At 39.4% G+C, this 25,891-nt stretch overlaps 1 protein-coding gene across 5 annotated transcripts; it reads right to left on the minus strand.

Moving 5' to 3' along the window:
- Positions 1-488: 488 nt before the first annotated feature.
- On the minus strand, positions 489-25,891 carry TSPAN3 (tetraspanin 3). Of its 5 annotated transcripts, none has more exons than XM_077938128.1 (7): positions 25,674-25,891; positions 10,868-11,059; positions 10,592-10,666; positions 8,970-9,071; positions 7,542-7,694; positions 7,132-7,236; positions 489-1,419 (listed from the first exon to the last, which is right to left on the minus strand). In XM_077938128.1, exons 1-7 carry the CDS (start codon positions 25,734-25,736, stop codon positions 1,297-1,299), a joined length of 813 nt encoding a protein of 270 aa, XP_077794254.1. In that variant the 5' UTR covers positions 25,737-25,891; the 3' UTR covers positions 489-1,296.

The following is a 25,891-nucleotide window of genomic DNA, read 5'->3' on the forward strand; positions in this document are numbered from 1 at the left end:
CTTCTCCAACTTCTTTCCCCAGCCTTGTATTTTAAGCTCCCTGCACACACAATTTTGTTTCACACTCTTGTGTACCATCTTTCAACAAAGCCTATCCAGCCTCCAAGCTTGCGCATCTCTAGGAAGTCACCCCTGACCTCTCCGGGACTCCCCTTTGGACTCCCATTCTATTACTACCACCACTGCACCGTTTGAAAATTATCTGCTCCTATGTATGTCTCCTATACCAGGACTCCAAACTCCTTGAAGACAAGGACAGTATCGCCACTGTATCCCCAGTGCCTTGCACAAAGTAGAGTTCTATATTTCTAGGATATACTGGACTGAAAGCATTTGTGGTTTTTTGAATATCAAGGCCTTTAGAATCTGGCAACAGCTATAATGAAAACACATGCAAATCATGATGAACTATAGACAGCACCAACAAAGAAAACACGACACTGCTGCTCTGGAACTGAAATATCCCCAAAATAATGAAAAATGACATGTTGGGGGCTGATACAGAGTTTATTGAATTAGATTTTTCTATTTACAACTGAGATCACATCTACATACTATTTTGCTAGTCTACATGGGTACATTATTTCCAACAAGCTTAAGACTTACCATGAATGGGCTCATTCATACAAAAACACACTCACACTAATTCTTTTAAAACAGTAGTGCATACACTCTACTCCTCCTATAAAGCCAGCTTTGATTAAAAACCACTAGTTTCAAAGATCAGTCTCCGATTTTGAAGATGAACCAAGATATACATCGTATGATCCTAAAATATTTTTTAGTCATTTTGTACAGCTGCTATCTTATCGGACTACAGTAAATATTTTTTAAAAGGACACTGATGAGGGGCACCATCTGGTGTTAACCTTAACCAGATAGCTGGTTTCCTCCTCCTTCCCCGAAAAACCTTTGGCCAAGAGTTCTCCACTGTGAAGACTGAAAGGACCTGGTGACATTTCGGCATCAGTCCTGTTACCACTTGGAGGTAACAGAAGCAGGCTCGTGTCCTCCTTTAATTCTACCACACTACATGACTTGTGATTGGTTCTGAAATTAGAACGTTCACCATCGTACTTAAAATTTTAGGGGCATGAAGAGTCAGCTAGAATAAGGAAAAAGGAAGTCGCAGGTAGGTAGGTAAGTAGGTGGGCACATGAAAAGCCAAGCTGCTCTGTCCAACACCAGTGTACATGTGCTTTAACTAAATGAACTCAGGAGGCCAACAGCAGCAGACCTGCTCAATTCACCTTCCAAATCAGAACAAGACCAAAAAGCTCAGGCTTGAGTTGTCAACTATGCATAGGTTCCACCAGTGATGAGGAGCTCATAAGCAGGATCTCTACTCCTTCTGCACAACACGATGCAGGCACACAGCATGCCCAGCAGCTGTTGAAAAAAAACAATGGGGAAGAAAGGCTGAAAACCCTCTCATGGCAGGTGTGTATTTCTTTGTTGGTAATAGAGCTGTTTCGAAGTTCAATGACTTCAAATCATCAAAAAGGCAATAACAACAGTGACAGAAGGAATTTCTTATGAGTACATTATTTTTTAAAGAACTAAGTCCTAAGCTTCAGCTTCCCTCCCAGGAACTCTTTGTAAAGCCAGCAGGGAATCAAGTCTCTCTTATTTGGCATCCCCACTACTAGTCTAGCCAGTGCTCTCCAAAAGAACTTTCTGCAGCGATGGAGACATACCACATACGCACTGTCATGTGGCCTCATGTAGCTACTGAGCACCTGAAATATAGTTGCTGCAACTAAGGAGTTGTACTTCTTATCTTATTTAAATTAATTTAAATGTAGACACATGTGACTAGTGGCTACCATTCTCGACAGCAAAGGCCTGGGGAGTAGAATGAGCAAGAATGTGTGTGCTTAATGGGGGTCTTTTCAGGCCCTTCGGTTTTTGGAGCAATAGGCTTTACAACAATCCACAAAATTCACTATGTGAATAGCCCTATGGTGGAAAACCAATTCTGATGCCAAAAAAATGTAGTTGGAAGATTTTTTTTTCCTTCACATTTACCATTTTTGAAATCCACAGTTCTGTGGTATTGTATACATATTATTTTTGAAAGGTCACTCTTCCTTCATCATTTTATTTTAATAAGTCCTAATCCTTCTGTGGTAGCATATTGGAGTAGTAATAAAGTCAAGCCATGTTATTTTGGATAAGCAAAACGATTAAGCTGGATTAAAGAGAAAGTGATTCTAGAATTTTTGACCTTCTCACAAAATACATTTTTTTGTGAGATAATTTGCTTTTTAACTTATCATTGATGGGGACAAGCCTCAGTTATCTGATTTTAAAAGACAGGGTCCTCTGTACATACGTGGCTCAATCTAATTTCTGCAAAATGTACCCAATCCATAAACAGACTCTCCAAGTTTGAAGAGGAAGATTACTACTAAGACAAACATACACATAAGGATGTCCCCAGTCTGAATTCTCCACGGTATAAAGTCACCCACTCCAATTTCTACCCTCACATTAACCTATATTCTGCTCATTTGGGATACACATTTCCTGCTCAAATCCATCAGTTTCACTACTTCACAATTTGCTGAGTGCTTACTAGTGCAAAGCACCTTAAACACACTTAAGAGGTGAATATTATTTAAAGTTTACTAAACAATTTAAGTCAATTCTAGACCGATGAAGTACCTAATTCCTAGAGAAACACATTTCTGTTCTCTGTACATCAAAACATTGTTAGAACAGCTATAAACTCAAACGCAATTATGTTCCCAGGCAATATTAAATTGAGCAATAAAAATGCTAAGCTCAGAAATGACTAATTTGCTAGGGAAAAAAAAATCTCTCGGCCGGGCGCGGTGGCTCAAGCCTGTAATCCCAGCACTTTGGGAGGCCGAGACGGGCGGATCACGAGGTCAGGAGATCGAGACCATCCTGGCTAACCCGGTGAAACCCCGTCTCTACTAAAAAATACAAAAAAAACTAGCTGGGCGAGGTGGCGGGCGCCTGTAGTCCCAGCCACTCGGGAGGCTGAGGTAGGAGAATAGCGTAAACCCGGGAGGCAGAGCTTGCAGTGAGCTGAGATCCGGCCACTGCACTCCAGCCTGGGCCACAGAGCGAGACTCTGCCTCAAAAAAAAAAAAAAAAAAAAAAAAATCTCTCTTCCCACCCCCACCTCCCCACATTCCTTTCAATTGGTTAAATTTTATTATAGGAGTCAGCATTTTCAAAATGAGGTCTGAAATAAGAATTTCTTTCCCAATTTGTTTATTTGAATGAAATCAACTTGTATTGATTTTGAAACAATTAAATAAACTTGATAAAATTCTACTCATGCTTGGGAATCAGTCTGCTTAAGAACATTAAGCTCTACACAATAATTTCTTATCCTCACCATTAAGTATTACAGGCTCATTTCCAAAGGCCTGTTATACTGAAATTCCATTGATTTTTGAAATATTCCAACAGACTTAGAAACATTACACAAATATTTTATCTCCAACATTATCTCTTGCAATGAAATACTCTCTTGCAATATTCAAGGCATGAGAACTAAACTTCACTTAGCCCAAATATAACACCTAGCAACTGCAAAAATTGCAAGAAAATGACAAGCGGTGATTTAAAAAACTGACTGGCAAAGTAAAATGTTCTATGATATACCGTGCAGGTGGTGGTAGGGGGAAATAGGCATTCTTATACAAAAGTAAGAACTTTTGCACATTAGAAACACTCTTTTCTGAGAAAAAAACTGGAAATACCTATCAAAATTCATTCATACATTCTGATACTGTAATTTCATGGTTATAAGTTTTTGCTATAAACAGCCCATTAATGTTGATTAAAGTATGCCTATAAAATGGAATACTATGCAGACATGAAATTAAAAAGATCTATATCCAAAATACACTAATTTGTTTTTAAGAAGGTACAAAATGTTGCAAACTATATGAGTTCATTTATATAATATTTTGCAATGTTGGCCAGGGTGTGAGGGGAAGGAGAAGGAAGTTACTCATTTTAATGAATAACTGGTAATTAAGGAGGAGGAGGAGGAAAGGGCCCTCTCCACTGGCTTCACATGTGGCATAGAGACCAGGAAAAAAGCAACATGGCCTTGGGAAACAGTTCTCTACGAAGTCTGCTCTTGATTGTTCTATCTTGAGGACATGCCAACTTCATGAGACTCCAAAGTAAAGACTTAGAACATTTTCCCCATATTGCCTTTGTAGAGAGAGAGCCTTACTCACAGCAGATACTCAGGAGCTTGACAAATCAAAACCCAGATTTTTGTCAATTATTACAACTAGACTCTTTAAATATAAAATTCATAACTGATCATGAGTTAAGAGAGTGGCTACTCTCAAAGAAGTGAAATATCCTGCTAATTAATAAGCAGGATATCAAAAATCAAAAATTTTTAAATCTCATTCTTTTATATCCAAAAGTCCTGTTATAATAATTAATTGGTATTTTTCAGGTTTTTCTTTCTTGGTCACTTTGGTCCTACCCAAATCTTGATTATTTAATCGACTAGAGCAAGAGTCACCAAACATTTTCTTAAAGGGCCATATCATAAATATTTTAGGCTTTCCAAATCAAGACAAAAATCAATCTCTATTGTAACTACTCAACTCTGCCATCTTACCTCTCTATTTTATCCAGCTAAAGTGTCAATTAACTGTCAGGTTTCCTGACAAAATTTAGGAATTTAATCTTGTAATTGGAGGCAGAGTACAACAGAGGCAGGGGTCTTTAGTGTTGCCAGTGTGTGTGTGATGGTCATGTCACGCTATCCTTGCTCGCCCTAAATTTTGTGTCTAAACAAAGAGGGCCAAGACTGGAGAATCTCCAACCATCCTCTCCAGTTCTAAATTTCTATATTAGGATTCATGTACAAGCACAAAAGCTCACTGATCTTTCAGTTATTTCTGCCTTTGTTCAGGTTTTCCACACCCAGGGCACCAATCTATCAGATTTTGAATTACCAAAAGCTTAGAATGTTTACAGGTACTCTTAGAAACAATTAGGGAAAATTCTTTTATTATTTCAGATAAATTTTCTCCCCTTAAAACCCAAGTTTTTAAAATGTTCAAAACCACTAGGTTTTGAGTCTGTGAAAGTTCTGAATCCCTAAACTTAAGCAGCCTTGCTGAACTGAAAAAAATCAAGCTTTATCAGCTTTTACTTAAGTCAGGGTGACGTAAGTATAAAACACGTATGGCAGTTATATTTAAATTAAGAGACTAGTTATATTTATTAGCCCCTATTGAAAAATTAATAAAGAAATATCTGGCAGGCTAAGCCGCTTAACTAGATGAGGGACATAGCTAAAGTGATTATTTTTATCAGTCTTCTACATACGTGTTGCATATTTCATGACCACAAGTACCATACAGTTCCAAAGCTTTTTCGCTGCATGCTAATACATGTGGCTTTATTACTGAACATAAAATCATTAAGAATACACAGATCAGAATTCTATTTGGGAAAAGAGACCTTCCTCATATTTCATTATTTTTAGCTAAATGAATGTGTTTGCATAAATAATCAAAATATGAAATAAAACCCTGCTGATCATCAGATTACTGCTATGCAGAGCTGCAAAGTAAATACTTAGAAGGGCAAAGACCATGGCAAATAAAGAGGTAGACTTTTTAATGAATCATTTCAGGGCTGTCTGAATATCAGCAAAGTAAACAATCATCCTTTCACCTTTCCCATTAAATACACTAGCTTCTGTTCAAATATACAAAGAGCAAGCAATTCAAGCAACTTACATTTAAACTAGCAATTACATTGGTTTTATCTAACAATTAAAAGATATCTACATTTTTCTTTTTTAAAACAAAAATTTTTTTTGGTAGAAATGGAGTCTCACTGCCCAGGCTGGTCTCAAACTTTTGACCTCATGGGATCCTACTGCCTCTGTCTCCCAAAGTGCTGGGATTACAGATGTAACCCATCACACCCGGCTCTTTTAGCTCTTGAAATAAGTTTCAGGCTTAAGAAAGCATAAGCTGAGGCTAGGCGCGTTGGCTCACGCCTGTAATCCCAGCACTTTGGGAGGCCGAGGCAGGTGGATCACCTGAGGTCAGGAGTTCAAGACCAACCTGGCCAACACGGTAAAAATCTATCTCCACTAAAAATACAAAAATTAGCTGGGCATGGTAGCGGGCACCTGTAATCCCAGCTACTTGGGAAGCTGAGGCAGGAAAATCACTGGAACCCAGGAGGCAGAGGTTGCAGTGAGCCGAGATCACACCACTGCACTATAGCCTAGGCGACAAGAGCAAAACTCTGCCTCAAAAAAAAAAAAATAAAGAAAGAAAAGCAGAGAAAGCATAAGCTGGGTGCAGTGGATCACACCTGTAAATCCCAGCACTTTAGGAGGCCAAGACAGGAGGACTGATTGAGGCCAGGAGTTTGAGACCAGCCTGGGCAACATAATGAGACCACATTTCTACAAAAATAAATAAATAAATAAATAAAAATAAAAATAAAAATTAGTCGGGTGTGGTGGACTGTGCTTGTAGTCCCAGCTACTCGAAAGGTTGAAGTAGGAGGATCACCTGAGCTCAGGAGTTCAAAGTTACAGTGAGCTATTATCATGTCACTGTACTCAAGCCTGGGTGACAGAGTGAGACCCTGTCTCTATCTTTAAAAGTTGTTGCATTTAGTGCAAGAGACCAGTGCTGTAGTACCAGTTCTTGATTTAGATATATGAATATATAAAACCCATGAGGACAGAAAAACAAGAACTAGAGGGAGAACTAGCATACAAAAAAACTGAATAAAGCTTTGTATTCCCAAACTGAAAGAAAGAAGTATAAGTTTTAAAAATTTTGTGACATTCTATTAAAATATCTTCCAATAATACACTATGACAACAGTTCATTTACGTTTTGAACAAGTCACTCACTAATCAAGCAAGACAGTAAGACAAGGAGTTCCCTCAACACATAGTCCCTCCCCATCCAGATTTCTGGTTTCTTTAGACCATTCCGGGTCTAGGTATATAGACAAGAAATGGGACACTGGAGGCCAGTACCTCAGTCACTTCCACATTACCTACATACACAAAGATTCACTGTGATGGGGATTAAAACCATGCAGGGCTGACATCAGAGAACCAACTCACTCTGATAGAACTCCTTGGCAAGCTGTGCTTACCTGAATAGCTGCAAATGCCAGTGCAGCCCAGATCACATGCATCATGATTTCTTGTAGCTTCTTCACAACTAGAGCCTCACACCCCTGTAACAAACACAGTCATCCTCATTAGAAGTCTTCTAAAAGTTAAAGCTGCAGATTCACAGGTTACTACCCACTGACAGAAAGGAAAATGACAGAAACTGAAAGAGGGGAAAAAAGATTCCATGATTGGTATAATTTACAGACATGTAATTAAAGCAAAAGACAATGCATTTTATAATTTACAATAAAACAATATGACATTAAAGACAAGCAAAAGGTGGCAGAAAAGAAGTCCCAGATGGTGATAAGACATGGTGAAAAACAGGTTAATCAGGCTAGACTCAAGTCTTGGCCAAGATACTCACCTCAGCATAGAGGTCAGAAGGGTGGGCCAGGCTGCCATTACAATTGCTGGCAGTCTCTCTGCAGCAGCTAAGAGGGACACTCTGGTTTTTCGTTTCTTTGAACCAATCTGTATTTTCCCAGTCTGAGTAGTTGTGAATTCCACAACAATGCAGCTAGAAGAGAACAGGTATTATTCCTCACAAAACCCAAACACCTGAAGTTCCATGTACTACAGAGCTTTAAAATAAGCCACTCTAGACCAGTGATGTCCGATATAACTTTCTATAATAATGGAAAGTCTGCATGATCCAACATAGTAGCCACTAGCCACATGAAGCTCTACTGAGCACTTAAATTGTGGCTAGTGTGACTAGAAAACTGCCTTTTAAATTTCAATGTAAACAGCCAGACATGGCTAGTGGCTCCAGAACCCCCATACGAAAAGTACATTGCCAGGCCAGGCACAGTGGCTCACGCAAGTAATCCCAGCACTTTGGGAGGCCGAGATAGGCAGATCACCTGAGGTCAGGAGTTCAAGACCAGCCTGACCAACATGGAGAAATCCTATCTCTACTAAAAATACAAAATTAGCTGGGTGTGGTGGCGCATGCCTATAATCCCCGTTACTCAGGAGGCTGAGGCAGGAGAATCATTTGAACCCAGGAGGTGGAGGCTGCAGTGAGCCAAGATCATACCATTGCACTCTAGCCTAGGCAACAAGGGTAAAATTCTGCCGTCTAAAAAAAAAAAAAAAAAAAGAAAAAAAAAAAGAAAAGTTCATTGCCTGTAAGGCGTAGTTTCTAACTAAGGAAAAACTTCATGTCTTACATGTTAAATATCTGGTTCCAAGTTAAATATTATTTCCAATGACAAGTGTTTAAAATATTTTGTCTTAAAAATTTTGAGATTTGCTTTAAGATAATGAAGCAAAAAATAAGTGGGAGCAATTAAGACTGACAAAAAGTTGATATTATTGAGACAGGGTCGGGGTGCAAACATCTATTATACTATTCTTTCTACCTTCGTGTATATGAAACTGTCCATAACAACTTTTTTTTGACAGTTTGTCTGTTGTCTTTTCTGATCCTGTTTTCTAAAAGTATATATAGACCTCCCACCTCCCCTGGAGTCTATCTGGACTCTCACCTTTCCTGTGACACATACCTCTCTCCTGCATCATCACCCCTTTGGCTAAGTACTTTGGGAGAGTACAGACTGGGGTCAGGGAAGGGGAAGTCAGATGATAAAAAAAAGTTCAAGATGTTTCTTATCTGGGTAGGTGATGAAATAAACTTTTCAAGGGTGAAGGTTGGGGAAAAATATTGGTCACATCAGGATAGCCACGGATGTGAAGCGACATGGCTAATTTACACAGAAATCACAGTTAGTTTAATGTTGACCCAACAGTGATTGGTCCTCAAAAACCAATCTGCCTCAAGAAAGCTCACCTGTCTCTGTACATAATCAATAGCCCGGCTAGCAGCATCAGGGCTGGTTCCATTGTAGGTCTTATACACTTTCTGAATGCTGCGATCAACCTCATTTTCCACCTGAATCAGAACAAAGAATTCAGTCCCTCAAAAATACTAGCAAAAGTAACATTAGTCAAGGCTCCTACTAAAATACTTACATAAAATGTTTGCAAGTTGCCAGATCTCTATGAATTTCTTGTAACGTTTTCTCCCTTCCTGCCTTCATCTTCATATAGATATAGATGAAGGCAGGAGGGAGAAAAGTGACAGGTAAAAATTCAGACATATACCACACAGATTAAAGCATTCAAAGAGAAGACTGTGTGCAAAATGGCAGGCTAACAATGTATCCAAAAGGGAGAACAGTTGAGGCTTGGGATAGATGTCCTAAATTATAAATGGACGCCTTCCTTTTACAAATAAGTTTCTCAGAAGACTACTCATTTTCCTGTCCTAAAGGAGGTAAAACAAAACAACTCTGAAGCTCCTGTAAGATACTTTTAGGACAAATGCCAACATTATTTCCATTTTATTTATTCTATGTTTAGAGTTGGTTAAATGTGCAAAAGTAATCAGGGTTAAAAACATCAGTCCTTAGAAGTGGCACTTAATGAAAAAGCTGCTGTTCAATGTATTGCAAAAAGAAGACAGGAAACAAGCTGCATAGCTTATTGCTGCCAATTACTAAAATGGCAAGCAAGTATCATTTAGTAAAGTTTGCTTGTACCAGATCCTCCTTGCCCCTCTGAGGACTGGACTTATCTGGTAATTACAACAGTAATAAAATAAGTCCATAAAATTGATAACCAGATCATAGGTAGGGACATAATCCATTGCATTTTTTTTTTTTTAGCACAGCTTTACAGTACCTTACGTATCAATGATCTGAAAATTAACTTGGCATATTATGTCCTTGACTTAAAACCATTAAGTTATAATGAGAATGAGTCTATTATGTCTTTACCATGCCTCTAAAATTATGCCCATATTAATTAATTTAAAGCAGCCTATTTAGCCTTAAGTGGTACTAGAGGTAGACAGCAAAATCAGGCAAAATAGAAAGGAAGGAATGGTGAAATGACTAAAAACAATGAAGGGCAAGAAAGGAGTGCTGGCCCCAGCTGCCTTGGTGTTCTAAGTTGGCAGGACCCCTTGTTCCTCAGGACAGGCGTGGAAGGTGGGATCACAACTCACAGCATCTTTTTCTATGTTCAGGACCAAGGCATTTTTTAAAGAGACAATGGAAAACGAAATCCTGAGTTTGGTTCTCTAAAGCAGAAATCAGAAAATTATGCCTCCCCTCATATAGGCAATCTATGTGCTGAGGAAATCTGAACAAACTTCTCAGCTAATTATTCATTTGCAGCTATAAATATCTGTAATCAAGAACAATACATATACAATACTCTGCTATATTAAATGTGGTGAGAAGTCTTGATATGTAAATATATGGCAATTAACTTTAGATATTTAAAATACAGATTAAACAAGTGAGGCAAAAGAAATTGTTTACTCTGATAAAATGAATGTGTTCTATTTTAATTGAAACACTTAAACCACCTTTTAAGGCATTATGTGAATTACAGTAGACAACATACCTTTGCTCTGTAAACATATCCCAAAACCACTACAACAACTTCTGTGACAAAAACCAAGAGCAGGATGATGACAAACTGTAAGAAAACATTGTTTAAAATTATATACAAATGAAAAAATAACTTTAAATACACTCTTGATTAAAAAAACTTATCAGAGATAATTGCTAGAAGTTTAAATGCTAACTTTGTTCCAACTGTAAGAGCCAAAGAGTCTCAGGTTCAAGAATAGAGTAGCGTAGACTAAACACTCCCGCGTGTTCTGACAACACATCTTACCGTGGCAAGTCCACAGCGACTTTCCCGGATTGTGGCACAGCAGCCAATTAGCCCAATGATGAAAAGCAGGGCTCCTACAGCTATGATCACTACAGCAGGGATGAGCGTGTACACATCTTCAAAGAAGTGGTCATAGTCATCATAAGTGATGAAGACATAGGCTCCCACATAGCATAAAATGCCAGCTGCCCCCTGTAGAAAACAAAGTCAGTACTGGTCTCTAAGCACTGCTGGTAAAAATTTCCTATTATTGCTTAGTATGGTATAATTTAATGAGAGTTACCGTAACTGTTATAGACTTTTTTCAGTGAAGCTGAAAAGTCTTCTATGATTCCTTATTCAGAGCATTTCTATACTAAAGTTAAAAAGTTATCCACACTTCACCTACTTTTCAATAATTGATGGTTCAGCTAGGACCAAGAAACCATAACCAAAAAATAATGATGATGACACACACCTACACATCCCTAAAGGCTTACTGTAGCTCAATTCCACATCCAATACGGATCAGTATGGTGGCAGGGGGATCCTTGCTCACTGCAGTTACCCTCATTAAGTGGGGAAATGTGGTAGACATGACAGAGCTTGGATTTGAACTCAGGCAATCTGACTCCAGAATCTGCACTTCTAATCTCTAACTACCCCACCTCAGGGAAAAGAAAATAAACCAACTAGTGAGCATGATACCCACCCCACTTCCAAACATCTTGCTGTCCTAGAGACAGTGAAATGGCAAAGCTAGAGGGCTCAGTCATTAAAGAACATTATAAGCCCTCTATTAATTATTTAGAATGGTGGTTCTCAAACTTTCAAGTATATAGGAATTGCCTGAGGATCTGAATAACATGCAGATTGATTCAGGAGATCTGGGGAGGACCCTGAGAGTCTGCATTTCTAACAAGTTCCCAGGTGATGCTGGTGCAGCTTCTTCTTGGAGCACACTTTGAGTAACAAGGTATTAAAGACCTAAAGGGAAAGTGAACACACAAAGGCATGCGATAGGTGTGCCTTATTTCAGCTGCTTCTCCAGGCTTCACTCTCCAGCTGCAGAGTCTTACTTTCTCCGCTATTGTCAATTTTGCTATCTTTGGGTACCAGCTCTGTGCTGACAGCCCAATGCCACTGGCTTATATGCAAACAAGCAAATGCAGTGTCAGAGTAAGTGTTAAAACATTTGGTTATCATTTGTATAAAAATAAGTTATCATTTATAGAGTACTTTGAAACTTTCACAAGAAGTATTTCATCATCCTTTTAAATTTAACATATAAATCATCTTCAAACTAGAAACAGCTGCCACAATGATATTGGAAATATCATTAACTTCTCTGAACCTGAAAACCCAGCTCATTTAAGTTTATGAAATTCAGTAAGCTTGGGTATCATCAGTATATTTTCTTACACTAGGCCATTAGGATCACTGTCAGATGAGGAAGAAGACTCCATTTATGTAAATTTGGGAAAGTAACTTGGTTTTTTAAAATGTAACATGAACTTTTTAAAGTGAGAAGACAACTAGAATAATGAAGGCAATTTTAAAAAACATCATTTTAAAACTCTCTTCCTCTGGCTTCCAAGAGGCCCCACTGCTGGTTTTCTTCCTACTTCCCCAGCTGATCACTTTTTCATTCTCTTCACGGACTCTGAGATGTTAGTGATCTCCAGGGTTCTGTCTTCAGCCTTATTCTTGAGTCATTCTCTGGGCTCTCTGTGGGCTATAGCAGCTATGGCTTCATTAGTCATTGTAGCTCACTACCTGAGCTATCATCTCAGACCTACACATTTCCATCTGCAAGTTCCAGAGACACGCCATCCTCAACCTGTCTCAAACCCTTTCTGCCTTCCTGCCCAGCCCATCTAATCTTCCCTTACATTCCTATCATAGCAAAAGGTACCAGACATCTAATTTTTCTGGTCAAACATCTGAGGATTAACTTTCCTTGCCCCACCTCTATAGCCCATCAATCACAAAACTTCAAGTTTACTTCCAAAACATTATTTGAATACTTCAACTCCTCTTCAACCCCACTGCAGTGCTTCTGTCTTAATTTGGGCCTATCCCCCTAAATCTTATTTATTGACTCTCCCTGCATCTTAATACATTCTTTATACTACCAGGGTTATTTTTATTAAAAATACAAACCAGATCGACCAGGCGCGGTGGCTCACGCCTGTAATCCCAGCACTTTGAGAGGCCAAGGCGGGCGCATCACAAGGTCAGATCAAGAACATCCTGGCTAACACGGTGAAACCCCATTTCTACTAAAAATACAAAAAATTAGCCGGGCGTGGTGGCGGGCGCCTGTAGTCCCAGCTACTCGGGAGGCTGAGGCAGGAGAATGGTGTGAACCCAGGAGGCGGAGCTTGCAGTGAGCCGAGATCATGCCACTGCACTCCAGCCTGGGCAATAGAGCGAGACTCCGTCTCAAAAAAACAAAACAAAACAAAACAAAACAAAGAACAGACCAAGGCATAGCCTTACTTAAAATCAGGATGAGGCAAGTGAGTCCCCGATGAACCAAGCTGTTCCTCTTTTCAGCCTCAGATCTCATTACCCCTTGTGAACCATGAACAATATAGAACTGTTATACTGAAATGGACCATATATTCTTTCATTTCTTTGCCTCTGCTGTTCTCTCTAGAATGCTCTCTTCAAATGCCTGGGAACTCCTTGTCGCTCATTAAGGTGAAGCTTAAATGCTACCTCTTCCGTTTGGAAGCCATTCTTGACCATTTCAGGCTGGATCAGCTGCCCTTGGTGGACACACACATCTCCCAGTACATGGTTCTAACAGAATATTTATCAAAACGGTTGCAATTATAGCTATACCTATCTCAACACACCTTGAGAGCACAAATTATACCCATCTGTCCTTCACCCTTGTATCATCTAGAACGGTGCTTGGTAGACAGCAGGTATCAGTTAAAATGTATTGAGTACACCTCATCTTACCCCTTTCCCTTGAAATCACCCTCCCAACTCTATCATAAGCTTTGGTTTGTATTTGCTTTGGTTTATATTTGTATTTGTTTGTATCTGGTTTCTCTTCAGTTCAATGCTTATAGCTTTTACTTCACTATTCAAACATTTGGCAACTTAATCCAGCTTGCTGAATTCTGATGGCCATTACATCTGGAATATATTAATATATCATAAATATCTGTCATAAATATAAATGCTGTACTTACAGCAAACTGTTCAAAGGTTCTCAGAGTTCACTGACATTATTTGCTTTTGGGGCATAGTACTAAAGAATGTACGTGAGCGCAAAAGTTGGCAGGGGGAAGAAGAGAAATAGCTTATTTTAATTTGGGTGCATTTATTACAGAAGTATGTCAACTACTTAACACTCTTACCAAATACCCCTTTTTATTGACTACTTGTGTGATATATATTCACATACATGTACACACACACATTTTGCTAAATAGTATCAGTCCTCAAGCTAAATTAGAAGCAATCCAAAGTGTAAATTAATCAAATTTTGTTATTTGTTTTCACTAGGCATTTCTCTATCCTTTAATGTTATAGCTTTTTTACTCTAAAAGGCAGTATTTATTTCTTACAAGGCTTGAGTCAAAATGAATTCCATTCCTGAGCCTTCGGTACACTTACCAAAACTTCGCTAGTTTTAGCCTATGTAAATTTGAATGAAAATAAGAGAAAACTGGAGGACATATATACTTAACAATTAACCTGAAGCATAGTTCACTGATGAACTACTTGCATTTTAGGCATAAAATGATGAGTTTTCAATCTAAAGAGGTTCCTATGAGACGCACACTTAGTGCTGCTTGGAGATGGGCCAAGGGAAACGTTTCCTCTGCTGCCACCGCCACTCCTCACTAAAAGAGGCACTCATCTGAAACTGAGACTACAAGAAAGCAGAAAAACCAAGAGAGACAACCAGACGTACAACAAATGCAATGGAGGGCTGTGAGGAGATGCCATTTGTAAAGCTGCCTCTTCTTTTCTGATAGACTCTAGAACAGTTTTTTTTTGCTCCCAGGCTGCAACCAGTCAACATCCAAGTCACACAACGAGATGAGAACACAACAAAGCTCAATTTGGCAACATATAGTGAAACGAACTTACTAGTTGCACACACCAAAGAGGAAACTGCACTGATTGCTGATATGAAACTATACACATCAAATTGCTTATAAATAGAGGATGTGTTTCCTAAATTGAAAACAGCTTCAAATTTTGCTTTTACTGAAATATGTATATGGTGCTTATATCTTAAGCTGTATAATGAACAATTATGAAATGACACTGGTTACTCTGAAAATATAGAAGAGGTATCCCAGTAGTTGCTGAAGACCTAAAAACAGCCAAAAGTAACTGCTGTAATGATACCCAACCGTCAATATGAAAAATACGCAAAAGAACATGGGAAACAGTATGGTAAATGGAAGAGAGGTTCTAAGAAATTCCTAACTAGTATGCATAGGGACTTTGTAGTCCCTCAGATTTTTAATGCAGAAATTGTGGCTATCAGAAAAGCTATATAAAACGTGAGCTTAAATTCTTCTTTTGAAGGGCCACGACGGGATTGAGATCTATCAAAGGATCTGAGCTTTGCCAATAAAGCAGCTGCAAAGGAGGGGTATGGGGAGGAGGGAGGTGCAACAGAAGAGGAGATGAAATGTAGAACTTGGAAGCAGCTGAACTGCTTTAGTCACCACTGAGAAAATCTGAGCCTATAAGGAGGATTTGTGCCAGGACAGTATACTAAAAATATTCATCCTTTTTACAAAGAAGTGAAAGGAAATTTAGGCAAAAGGCTGAGGTCTGATATTACAGAAAGAATAATTTTTTAAAAACCATTCTTTATCTTTTAATAAGCCTATCCTCTAAATTAAGTCACAAAATTTTAAAACTTTAGGAGAGCCAATGCTTTTCCATTGAGCTGTTTCTCTAAAAAATAAAGCCATCTTGTTATAAAATTTTGCAAGTGTATGAGTTCCAAAAGTATGATACTTCATTTTATGCTTTTACCCTTCCTCTACATATGCGCAAATGTGAAATCTCTTAAAGAGATTTCATTCTTATATGAGATTGCTTTTTCCATAGCTAAGAAACTATTTTTTTTGGGGGGGGGGTAATTTTCAAATATTCTATGAAAGAGAAAAGTAGGTAAAATGTTAAAATCTGGGCCGGGCGCAGTGGCTCACACCTGTAATCCCAGCACTTTGGGAGGCCAAGCTGGCAGATCATCTGAGGTCGGGAGTTCGAGACCAGCCTGACCAACAAGGAAAAACCCTGTCTCTACTAAAAATATGAAATTAGCTGGGCATGGTGGCACATGCCTGTAATCCCAGCTACTCAGGAAGGCTGAGGCAGGACAATCACTTGAACCCGGGAGGTGGAGGTTGCAGTGAGCTGAGATCGTACCACTGCACTCCAGCCTGGGCAACAAGAGCAAAACTTGATCTCAAAAAAAAAAAAAAAAAAAAAAAAAGTTACAATCTGTAAAACTATTAAATTCCTTCATTTTCATCAACCACAGTGTAACTTGCCATTGGAATGTGGCAATAATAAAAATGAAACAGATTTGCTACAAGTGGGGAGATAAGGTAGCTCTGTTGCCAAAAGTATACCTATATGGAGATTTAGAAATGTGAAGGTGAAAGCATCCCACAGCACATTTTGGACGAAGCTGAAGCAAAGAATAGAAGTGAGTTTCTTGCAGTGGTATGTAGTAGACTTTGATGATGGTTCATGTCTAGAACTGGCAAGAATCAAGACAATGTAAAGACAAGGCACCATCTGGACTTTATTCACCTAAAAGCATAGTGCCTGACAAATTCTTGCTTGCCTGTGTGAACTGTTCCTTTGGAGCGATTTTTGCCAAAGAATCAATTAGTAAAGTAGAAGTGACTGGAGTGTTGAGAGAAAGGAAAAAAATCAAGAAGCAAAAGACTGAGCAAAAACTGTTGTACTCTAGACTTCGTAACAAAGCAGGTCTTAAAAGCAAAGGGGAAAAACAGGCAGGAATCCATCTTATGCATATGTCTTTTTAACATTTAATCTAGAGTTTCCTATACTGTCCTATTATTTTTCATATACCTCTTTTCTCTCCTGGGAAGAATCATTGGTAATTCCATAGAGTGGATTTCTGAAAGCTTCCCCAGACTCCACCCTTATGCTATTACAAGTATCTTAAAATCATCTTAAATCCTTTAGCATTCTACTTGCCGTAATGTATATTCTCTAATTCAACCAGGCTTTCTTTCACCTCCAACTTAATCTGACAGAATAGTTTATGGCACTAAACACAACTACTTCTTATGTAAGTCCACTACCAGTATATATCATTTACTCTCCTACCAATTCTCAAGGAAAAAAAAAGGCCAAAGACTCCAAATCCTCTTTCAGAAATTAAAGCTACTCTTACCAAGAATTTCTGAAGCTATTAAATAATATCATTTTCTACCTAACAAACTGATCAACAGTAAAGTTAAGGAGTATTCAAAGATGTGTGAGGGTGCAGAGAGAAGGGCCCTCAGACAGGCAGGAACACAAACTAATAGAGAATCATCTTTTTGGAAAGCAATCTGTCAATACATATCTGCCTCAGCATTGATGCCTATATACCTACTTATTCCACTTCCAGGAATCTATCCTTAAGAAAGTTATTCAGAAACACAGATTTGTATAAAAGGTAATTAATCGAGATGTTATAATGAAATTGTGGCTGCAAAAATGAAAATTAAAAAGCCCAGGTATTCAGAGGTGTGTTTGCATTCAGCCCTGAAATTTTCTTAAAGCATCATTTAATAATATAATTGTGGTGTGATCGGGAAAAAACACATATACCACATATTAGAAACAAACCAAAATGCTAATATTGGTTGTCTCTCGGTGGTAGAACTATGGGTGATATCAGTTTGCTTTTTAAAATACTTTTTAGTGTCTTCTTTAAAATATATTACTTGAATAATTAGAATAATAGTTAAAATTATGTCTGAAATTGAGGCTTTGCTGTTCTCTCACCAATGAATTAATTCCTGGATGTGTCCTTAACCAACCAAACACGGACACCTCTTACATCCTAAATATTTTAGGCACCTCTGCCAATCTCTCCCACTTACCACTTTTCTCAGGTCTGTGTGGCTTTGACTCATCCTGTACATGTTTTCTGATTATCTAACACAATTTTCAATGTACATTATGTTCCTTTTCTCATATTACTTTTCAAGGAGACAAGTTTTTTTTTTAAGTCCTACTTAAATTGGGGTGTAAAGTTTTGTGTTTTTTTAACTCACCACTACAGTAATGAGAAAATTATTTTATTTATTTATTTTTTTTTTGAGACAGGGTCTCGCTATGTTGCCCAGGCTGGCCTCAGACTCCTTCGCTCAGGGGATCCTCCCATTTCAGTCTTACTTGTAGCTAGGATTACAGGCATGTGCCACCATGCCTGGCTAAGAGTTTAAAGTTCTGACAAGCCACTGTTACCATCAACATCACTATTACTATTGCCATTATTCTTAAATAAGAAATATTTTAATCATTTTTACTGCTATTACTCTGATGATATGCCAAAGGTCATGCTCCTCAATTCTGCCTTATTTTCACCTTTTCTCTATTTGGTTTTTCATAATCATTATTAATCCAGCTTAACAAAGTTGTTCTATTTCATCCAATATCTACTGGCTGAACAACTCAAAAGTTCGGGTGGCAAAGAAACTGGAGATTAACCAATTGCCATTGCCAAACAGCATGGAAATTGGCTGTTTCCAGATGGTAGGGCTCCAGAGGTTATCTGAGAAGCATGAAATTTAAATATGTATTTTCTCTGAGACCCTCTGTTACCCCACCCTACTCTAACTGTAAAAAGAGTCCACTACAGCATCATAGGAGCCTGAGGAGCTTAACCTTTGTAATGCTAGAGGCTTGGATTACGTGTTTAATCAATAGCAACAACAATGTAAGTTACAAAATGTCAACATATATTCTAGAACCCCTTCAGTAGATTAAAAACAACACATAAAAAAGATAATTTTTCTTATCTATTAACTCTGCCTAACTACTAAAAGGAACACAGTGAGAAGAAGGAAGAGGAAGAAGATACGTTAATATTTTTCAATAAAGACTTACTTGAGACCAGCCATGAGAAAGATTTCTGGGGGAAAGGTGCACATAGAAATTTAATTCGATGAAAAGTCTACCCTCTCTCTCCATTAGTTGTCAGACTACAGGGACTGTGTTTACTCTATTTCTCAAAAACAGGTCAAAGGTAGATATTCAACATGCATTTACTCATGAATGATTCTTAGTACACCTGTTTGGTCTAAGTACAAACTTTATGGAATACATTTTCTGAAAAAAAATCAAACAAGCCTAACCTGAATTAGATCTTATGGAATAAAATTCATTAAATTATTTCAAAGCATGATAAATATCCTAGAAAGCTAATAACCCATTCCTTAAACTGCAACTACAGAGAGAGCCCCTGCTGATTCCAAGTTCTAAATGATTACTCAGGACCACAAGGCTTTTTGGTCAGTGGACAGGTGAGTAAGAATATAGTAAGAGTGGAGACATTCATTTTCTTAACTGTTGAAGACAAACTAAGACACATACACTTCCTATTATGTACTTGCTTCCTGACAAGTTAGATTTCTTCTAGTGAATTGAAAACAACTATGAAAAAGCAAAGTTAGCTGAAGGTGTGTCCCATGACATATTCTTTGTCAGAGCAGTCATTCATAATAAGAGAAATACAGGAAGTAGAGAAACAAATTCCAGGATATCAGATGCAGGTTCCGGTTTGAAAATATCATATTACCACCTCAAAAGTGTAGGATGTGCTGGAAAACACAAAGTATGTACAAGATTTGTGACAAGGGAGAACCACACTTGAAATATTTCATTATAATGTTGTATTTTTTAAACAAAAGCATGATGGTATAAACCTCTTAGTAATTTGAACATAGCAAGTATACTTTTGCCTTACAGTCTATAGCCTGTTCCTTCAGTTCTGAATCCCCTCAATCTCCCAATCTCTTCCAAATCACCCAAGTCAGCAACTTCTTATACTCCAGATTTTTTTGCCAACATAAAGCACCACCCAATCACTTTATCACATCACCCTTTAATTCTCTGCATAACACATCTCTCTGATCATTTTTCTTCTTTATTTTTGTGTGTCTTGTTTCACCGGAAAGTAAGTTCTATAAGAATACAGATTTTTCACTGTCTTTTCATTGTTTATCAACAATATAAGCACAAAGCAGGTGCTCAAACATTAGTGTTATATTTGTTTAGCAAAGCAAATTTTCCTTAATTATATACATTCACAGACATAAGTTGTGATAAGTTTTATTTATTTATTTTTTGAGATGGAGGCTCTGTTGCTCATGCTGGAGTGTAGTGGCTCGATCTTGGCTCACTGCAAGCTCCGCCTCCCAGGTTCATGCCATTCTCCTGCCTCTCAGCCTCCTGAGTAGCTGGGACTACAGGTGCATGCCACCATGCCCGGCTAATTTTTTGTATTTTTAGTAGAGACGAGGTTTCACCATGTTAGCCAGGATGGTCTCCATCTCCTGACCTTGTGATCCGCCCGCCTCGGCCTACCAAAGTGCTGGGATCACAGGCGTGAGCCACCGTGCCTGGCTGACAAGTTTTATTTTTACAGGCAGGATAAGTTTTAAAGGTTCCATATGGCTTTCAAATACAATTTATATGTATAAAGTACTTCATATGAATGAATGATGGTTAGTGAAGGTGCCATGTTCCAAAGCTACTTCTAAATCATTTATTTAAAAGGTATGTGACTTTTTTGTGGTACTTCCCCCACTCTACAGGTGTCTCCACAGTGTTATACTATCACCTCTCAGATGAAAAGCAGCAACCTAAATAGATATTTAAGATTATAAATTCTATAAGCATGGACAAAGTTTTCTGTTCCAGTCCCTGTAATGCCTAAAATAAATATGAGCAAAATAGGTATTAGTCAATTAGCTTTTCTAATAGGGTTTAAAAAAAAAAGTAATTTGTATAACATAGGACTCGATTCAATAATCAATTAATTTACCAGAATAAAAACTTAATGGTAGGAAGTACTGATTTAAACTTGTTTTAGGCGAGCCCTCTTTGGTCAAATTAAATGACTTACCAAATTAAAAATCCTATCTGACCTTGGTACAAAGGTACAGTTTACAGAATAGGCTAATGACTATTTAATACAATAGCCTTGGCTGGGCGTGGTGGCTCACGCCTGTAATTCTAGCATTTTGGGAGGCCGAGGCAGGCAGATCACGAGATCAGGAGTTCGAGACCAGCCTGGTCAATATGGTGAAATCCTGTCTCTATTAAAAAATATACAAAAATTAGCCGGGCATGGTGGCACACACCTGTAGTCCCAGCTACTCAGGAGGCTGAAGCAGGTAGACTGCTTGAACCCGGGAGATGGAAGCTGCAGTCAGCCGAGATCGTGCCACTGCACTCCAGCCTGGGCAACAGAGTGAGACTTCATCTCAAAAAAAAAAAAAAAAAGCCTTTAAAATTTAGTCATTTACCTCAAACATTTCTAACCTTCTTCAATAAATCCTCATGGGTCCAGCATGAATACACTTACATTTAAAGCCTTATCACTCCATAAAAACAGAGATCCAAGTTGATACAAGTTGTACATCCTTTCACTTGTCCAATATTATCTTTCAAGCTACAAATCCTAATATTCTAGAATTTGGTGAGAAACTGTCTTGGACTGTTTTCTGTTACTTAGAACAGAATACCTGAAACTGGGTAATTTAAGAAATTTTTTACATAAATGGAGGCTGAGAAGTTCAAGGTCAAGGGGCCGTATCTGGTCAGAGCCTTCTGCAGAGTCCTGAGGTGGCCCAGGACATCACACATGGTAAGGGGGCTGAGCAAGCTGGCTCAGGTCTCTCTGCCTCTTCTTATAAAGCCACCAGTCCCATTCCCACGAAAACCCAATAATCCATTAATCCATGAATGGATTAATCCATTCATGAGGGTAGAGCCCTCATGACCCAATCACCCCTTAAAGGTCCCACCTCTCAATACGGCCACGTTGGGGATTCAGTTTCAACATGAATTTTAGAAAGGACAAACATTCTAACCATAGCAGGAGTTCCCTATTTCCATTAAAACAAATTTCAGGATTTTAGAAATGACTGTTTCCGCTTTTGGTTTGTGCCTTTCCACAGTAACATTATTACAGCATTGTTCCAAACTATCTACACCAAATCAACAGTAACGATTTTAGCTGTCAGATAATTTACAGCCAGAGTATTTCAGGTATATATCTATCTCCATGTCACAGCTCAATGAACAAACTGACAGCTGAATCAGGATATCAAGACATAAGAAAGTGTAGTTTAAAGGTCTTGCCAAAGCAATTAAACTTTGACCCTTGTTAACAATCAGCCATTACCATCTGACAGTTAAGAGCCAGTGCAACATAGTTTTTATTGCCTACAGTTGCCCAAGGGAACCCAGGTAAACAGTTGATATGCTCTATGGAGAGTATGTTTATTCTTCCACTTATATATCTCAAGGCATTAAAAGGAGGGAGGGGCCACTATATAAGAATACATTTATTAAAACTGAAGAATGCATTACAAACTCCCAGGAAGAACCTTTTAACATTTTTGAATGTACTTCCTCATAATGACTTAATTCAAAAGAAAACAAAGTGTCATGTAAATTCTGGTACAGTTTCTAATTTTAGCAATGTTAAAATCGGCATGCTTTAGAGAAGTGATTCTAACAAGTTTATTCTCTTTACAAATCTTTTGAAATCACACTTTGTCCTAACACCACAGTCTCTGGAGTATGGGACCACCTGGGTTTGAACGCAGGCTGTACCACACCTTGGGTGTGCTTAGCTCAGTCAACCTTAATGTTCTCCTCTAAAATATACATAATATTCCCTGCTAGATGGGAAAGCTGTGAGGATACACCATGTAAAGTGTTTAGCACAGTGCCTGGGGTGTAGTAATTCAAATGTTAGTTGCCATCACCCATCATCATCAGATTCCCACAGTTAGTCCATAAACTAATACTTTCTTGGGAGACATACCTAATGCTGTTTCCTCATTAGTTATGTAGCACTGTGCTACATGTGCCCCCAGCGTATCTGCTTAACTTCCTTAACACAACTCACAAAAACTTTACTACCCTACTAACTAAGACAAAGGGTATTTTTACTAAACATTACCACTTCAGTCTTGGCAATAACCCACTATAAAAAGCACCACAGAAGTTCAAAATAACTTTCTTCACTGGAATAATAGTACATATACTTACACAACATCCAGAGATTCAGAGGAATCACTTAGAACTGACATTTGAGTAAATAAAAATCTAATTTAAAGAAAATGGTTCCTATAGTTCCAATATTTTGTTACACGAACAATTCCAGTCCCTGAGCTTGAATAACCTAAAATTCACCTAATATTCTTCAAAATCAAATAGTTATGGCCATAAATTCACAAGGAATTGTAAAGAGTACAGAGCCACATCTTTGCCTCTTAGGTAGCTTACTAGCTAACAAAGTGTTTCTCATTTGGGGACCCCTGAAAATTATTTTTCCTTTTAAAAAAGCCTGTAACTCTACTAAATAAATAAATAAATAAATAAGAATACACGGTGCTTGGTTCTCTGTTCCTGCATTAGTTTGCTGAGGACGATGGCTTCCTGCTCCATCCATGTCCCTGCAAAGGACATGATCTTATTCTTTTTTTGTGGCTGCGTGGTGTCCCATAGTGTATATGTGCCACATTTTCTTTGTCCAGTCTACCATTGATGGCCATTTGGGTTGGCTCCATGTTTTTGCTGTTGTGAATGGTGCTGCAGTGAATATATGTGTGCATGTGTCTTTATAACAGAATGATTTACATTCCCTTGGGTATGTACCCAGTAGTGGGATTGCTAGGTCAAATGGTAGGAGAACGTCATATAATTTCTACATGCCAAGAAACAGTATTCTTCTTTTCATTTGTTTTCCAGTCATTTAGAAATGTAAATACTATTCTCGGTTCTCAGGTTGTAGAAAAACAGGTAGCTAACAGTTTTGTGCTCTTGGACCAGAGACTGCTGACTCCTGGTTTACAACGAGATGCTATGAGAGTTAATGACTTAAGCATTGTAGAAAATATTTCTCTTTATGGAATAAAAAATGTTATGGATGCATAAGTAGCAGTAGGTATATAGATACGTATTAAATTAGCAAAAGATGCCCTTATAATGGTCAGATTCACAAATCATGCCACATCTTCAAGGAGGAGACTGATACGACTTTTGCTAATGGAACTGGTTCTACACATGCATTTCATTCTGCACAATAAACTCAAGAAACTGAAAAAATGAAACAAAATAAATAAATAAATAAGCCTGTAACTCAAATTAAAGTATATGAAACACTGCTCTAATTGGAAAAGAAGAAATCACGAAAATCCCAGTGTCGCCTGGGTGGTTGCGAACAGGTACTACCTCTCAGTTAGGACTCTTCTCTTCACACACAAATGCCCTGAAGGACTCTGGCAATACAAGTGTGTAGTAAGTGCTTTTAAATATATAACCATCCTTTTATGAGACAGCTGTTTTATCCCTTGTTGGGGGTTGGGGGAGGAGGAAAGATTCTTTCCAGAACAGGTGTGCATATGCGTGGGAGGGAGGAGCTGAATGGGGACCAGTGATGATGGGGAGGAGGAAGAGGCACAGAGTATGGTTAACTGGAATGTCAAGGAGTGCTTTGGCGACTCTGGACAGAGCAATCTGTCCAGGGCACTCAAGTGTTTAAGGAAATGACGAGTTTAGAGGGGCAAGGTGATTTGGGATCAGACTGAGGACTTCAGCTGCAAGACCGGGGGAAGGAGCTGAACCTTATTCTACCGCTGAAGCTTCTGTTTTCCTTATTTTTAGATCAAGTGATGTGATAGCAGAAACGTTTTAAAAGATTTATCCGGGTGCAAAGTCCAGATGGGCTGGAGGGTGGAAAGACGGATAGGAACAACATAGGTTACTATAAAAGTCCCTGGTGAGATAAGGACCCAAACTAAGATGACATCGTTATAAACATTCCTTTCTCCGAGGGCGCACCCCCTAAAAATTCATAAGCCACCTTTTATTGAAAGTAAACTAATCACTTTCAAAATCTTGTGACATCTCCATCATATATTTAACCAAGGCTTATAATCTCACGGTTTGGTCACCCCCATGACCAAAACAAATAGACCTATGTTCTTGGTCAATGGATTATTTAGCTCCTCAAGTTGAAACCCTTCATTTTCTGCGCTGGTGACAGCCAGCCGGTTCCCCACACACAAAGGGCGTTAAGTGGAACCCTCGCCCCGACTCCGCGGCGTCCCCGCGGATCTGCCCGCCTCCGGACGGCCACTCGTCTGCGGGGCCCCGACAAAGAGCGCGGAACCTGAGCCTCTGGGGAAGATCCTATTTCGAGCCTGACGTCCTGTTAAGAGTCTGCAATGAGCGCTCTCAGTCCAGCAGGCGACTCTAGGGGGAGACGGGGGCTCCTGGCACCGAGCCAGCCCGCGTGGGCCGAGCGCGAAGGCGCGGGCTGGAGGCCGTGGAGTCCCCGAGGGCCTCCCCTCGCCGTCCTCCGCGCCCGGGCTCCCGGCTTGGTCCGGCAGGGACCTCGCGAAGCGGCCTCAAACCCGGCCCTCCCCTCGCCTCAGCCGCCTGAGGGCTCGAGTGAGGCCCCCGCGCGCCCGCCCAGGCCCAGGCCCGGCTCGGCCCCCACGGGCGCCTTCGTCGCTGCCTCGCCCGGCCCCGCCGCCGGACCCTCGCCCTGCCCGGCCCCGCTCACCCAGAAGATGAGGTTGAGAAAGACCAGCACGGTCTTGGAGGAGGTGATGCCGCACTGGCCCATGGCGCCAGTGGCCCGCGAAGGCCCGGCCCGGAGAGCGGGGCTGCGCTCACCGAGAGAGCGGCAATGGCGGCGGCGCCTCCTCGCTCGGAACTGCACGGCCTGCGCGGCGCTCCCCGCAGCCCCTGCGCCGTCGCGCAGCCCCGACCCCAACTAGC

This window comes from Macaca mulatta, chromosome 7 (assembly GCF_049350105.2).
Source record: "Macaca mulatta isolate MMU2019108-1 chromosome 7, T2T-MMU8v2.0, whole genome shotgun sequence".
Classification (NCBI taxonomy): Eukaryota; Metazoa; Chordata; class Mammalia; order Primates; family Cercopithecidae; genus Macaca; species Macaca mulatta.

Bases quoted from the DNA above. Each gene is read 5' to 3' on its own strand.
- TSPAN3 (XM_077938127.1), bottom strand. From the start codon at position 25,736: ATGGGCCAGTGCGGCATCACCTCCTCCAAGACCGTGCTGGTCTTTCTC. The intron at 9,072-10,591 runs GTATGTTGTCTA...GTTCTGATTCAG, and splicing joins GATATGTTTACAGAGCAAAG to GTGGAAAATGAGGTTGATCG. The intron at 7,695-8,969 runs GTGAGCTTTCTT...GTTCTCTTCTAG, and splicing joins TTGATTATGTACAGAGACAG to CTGCATTGTTGTGGAATTCA.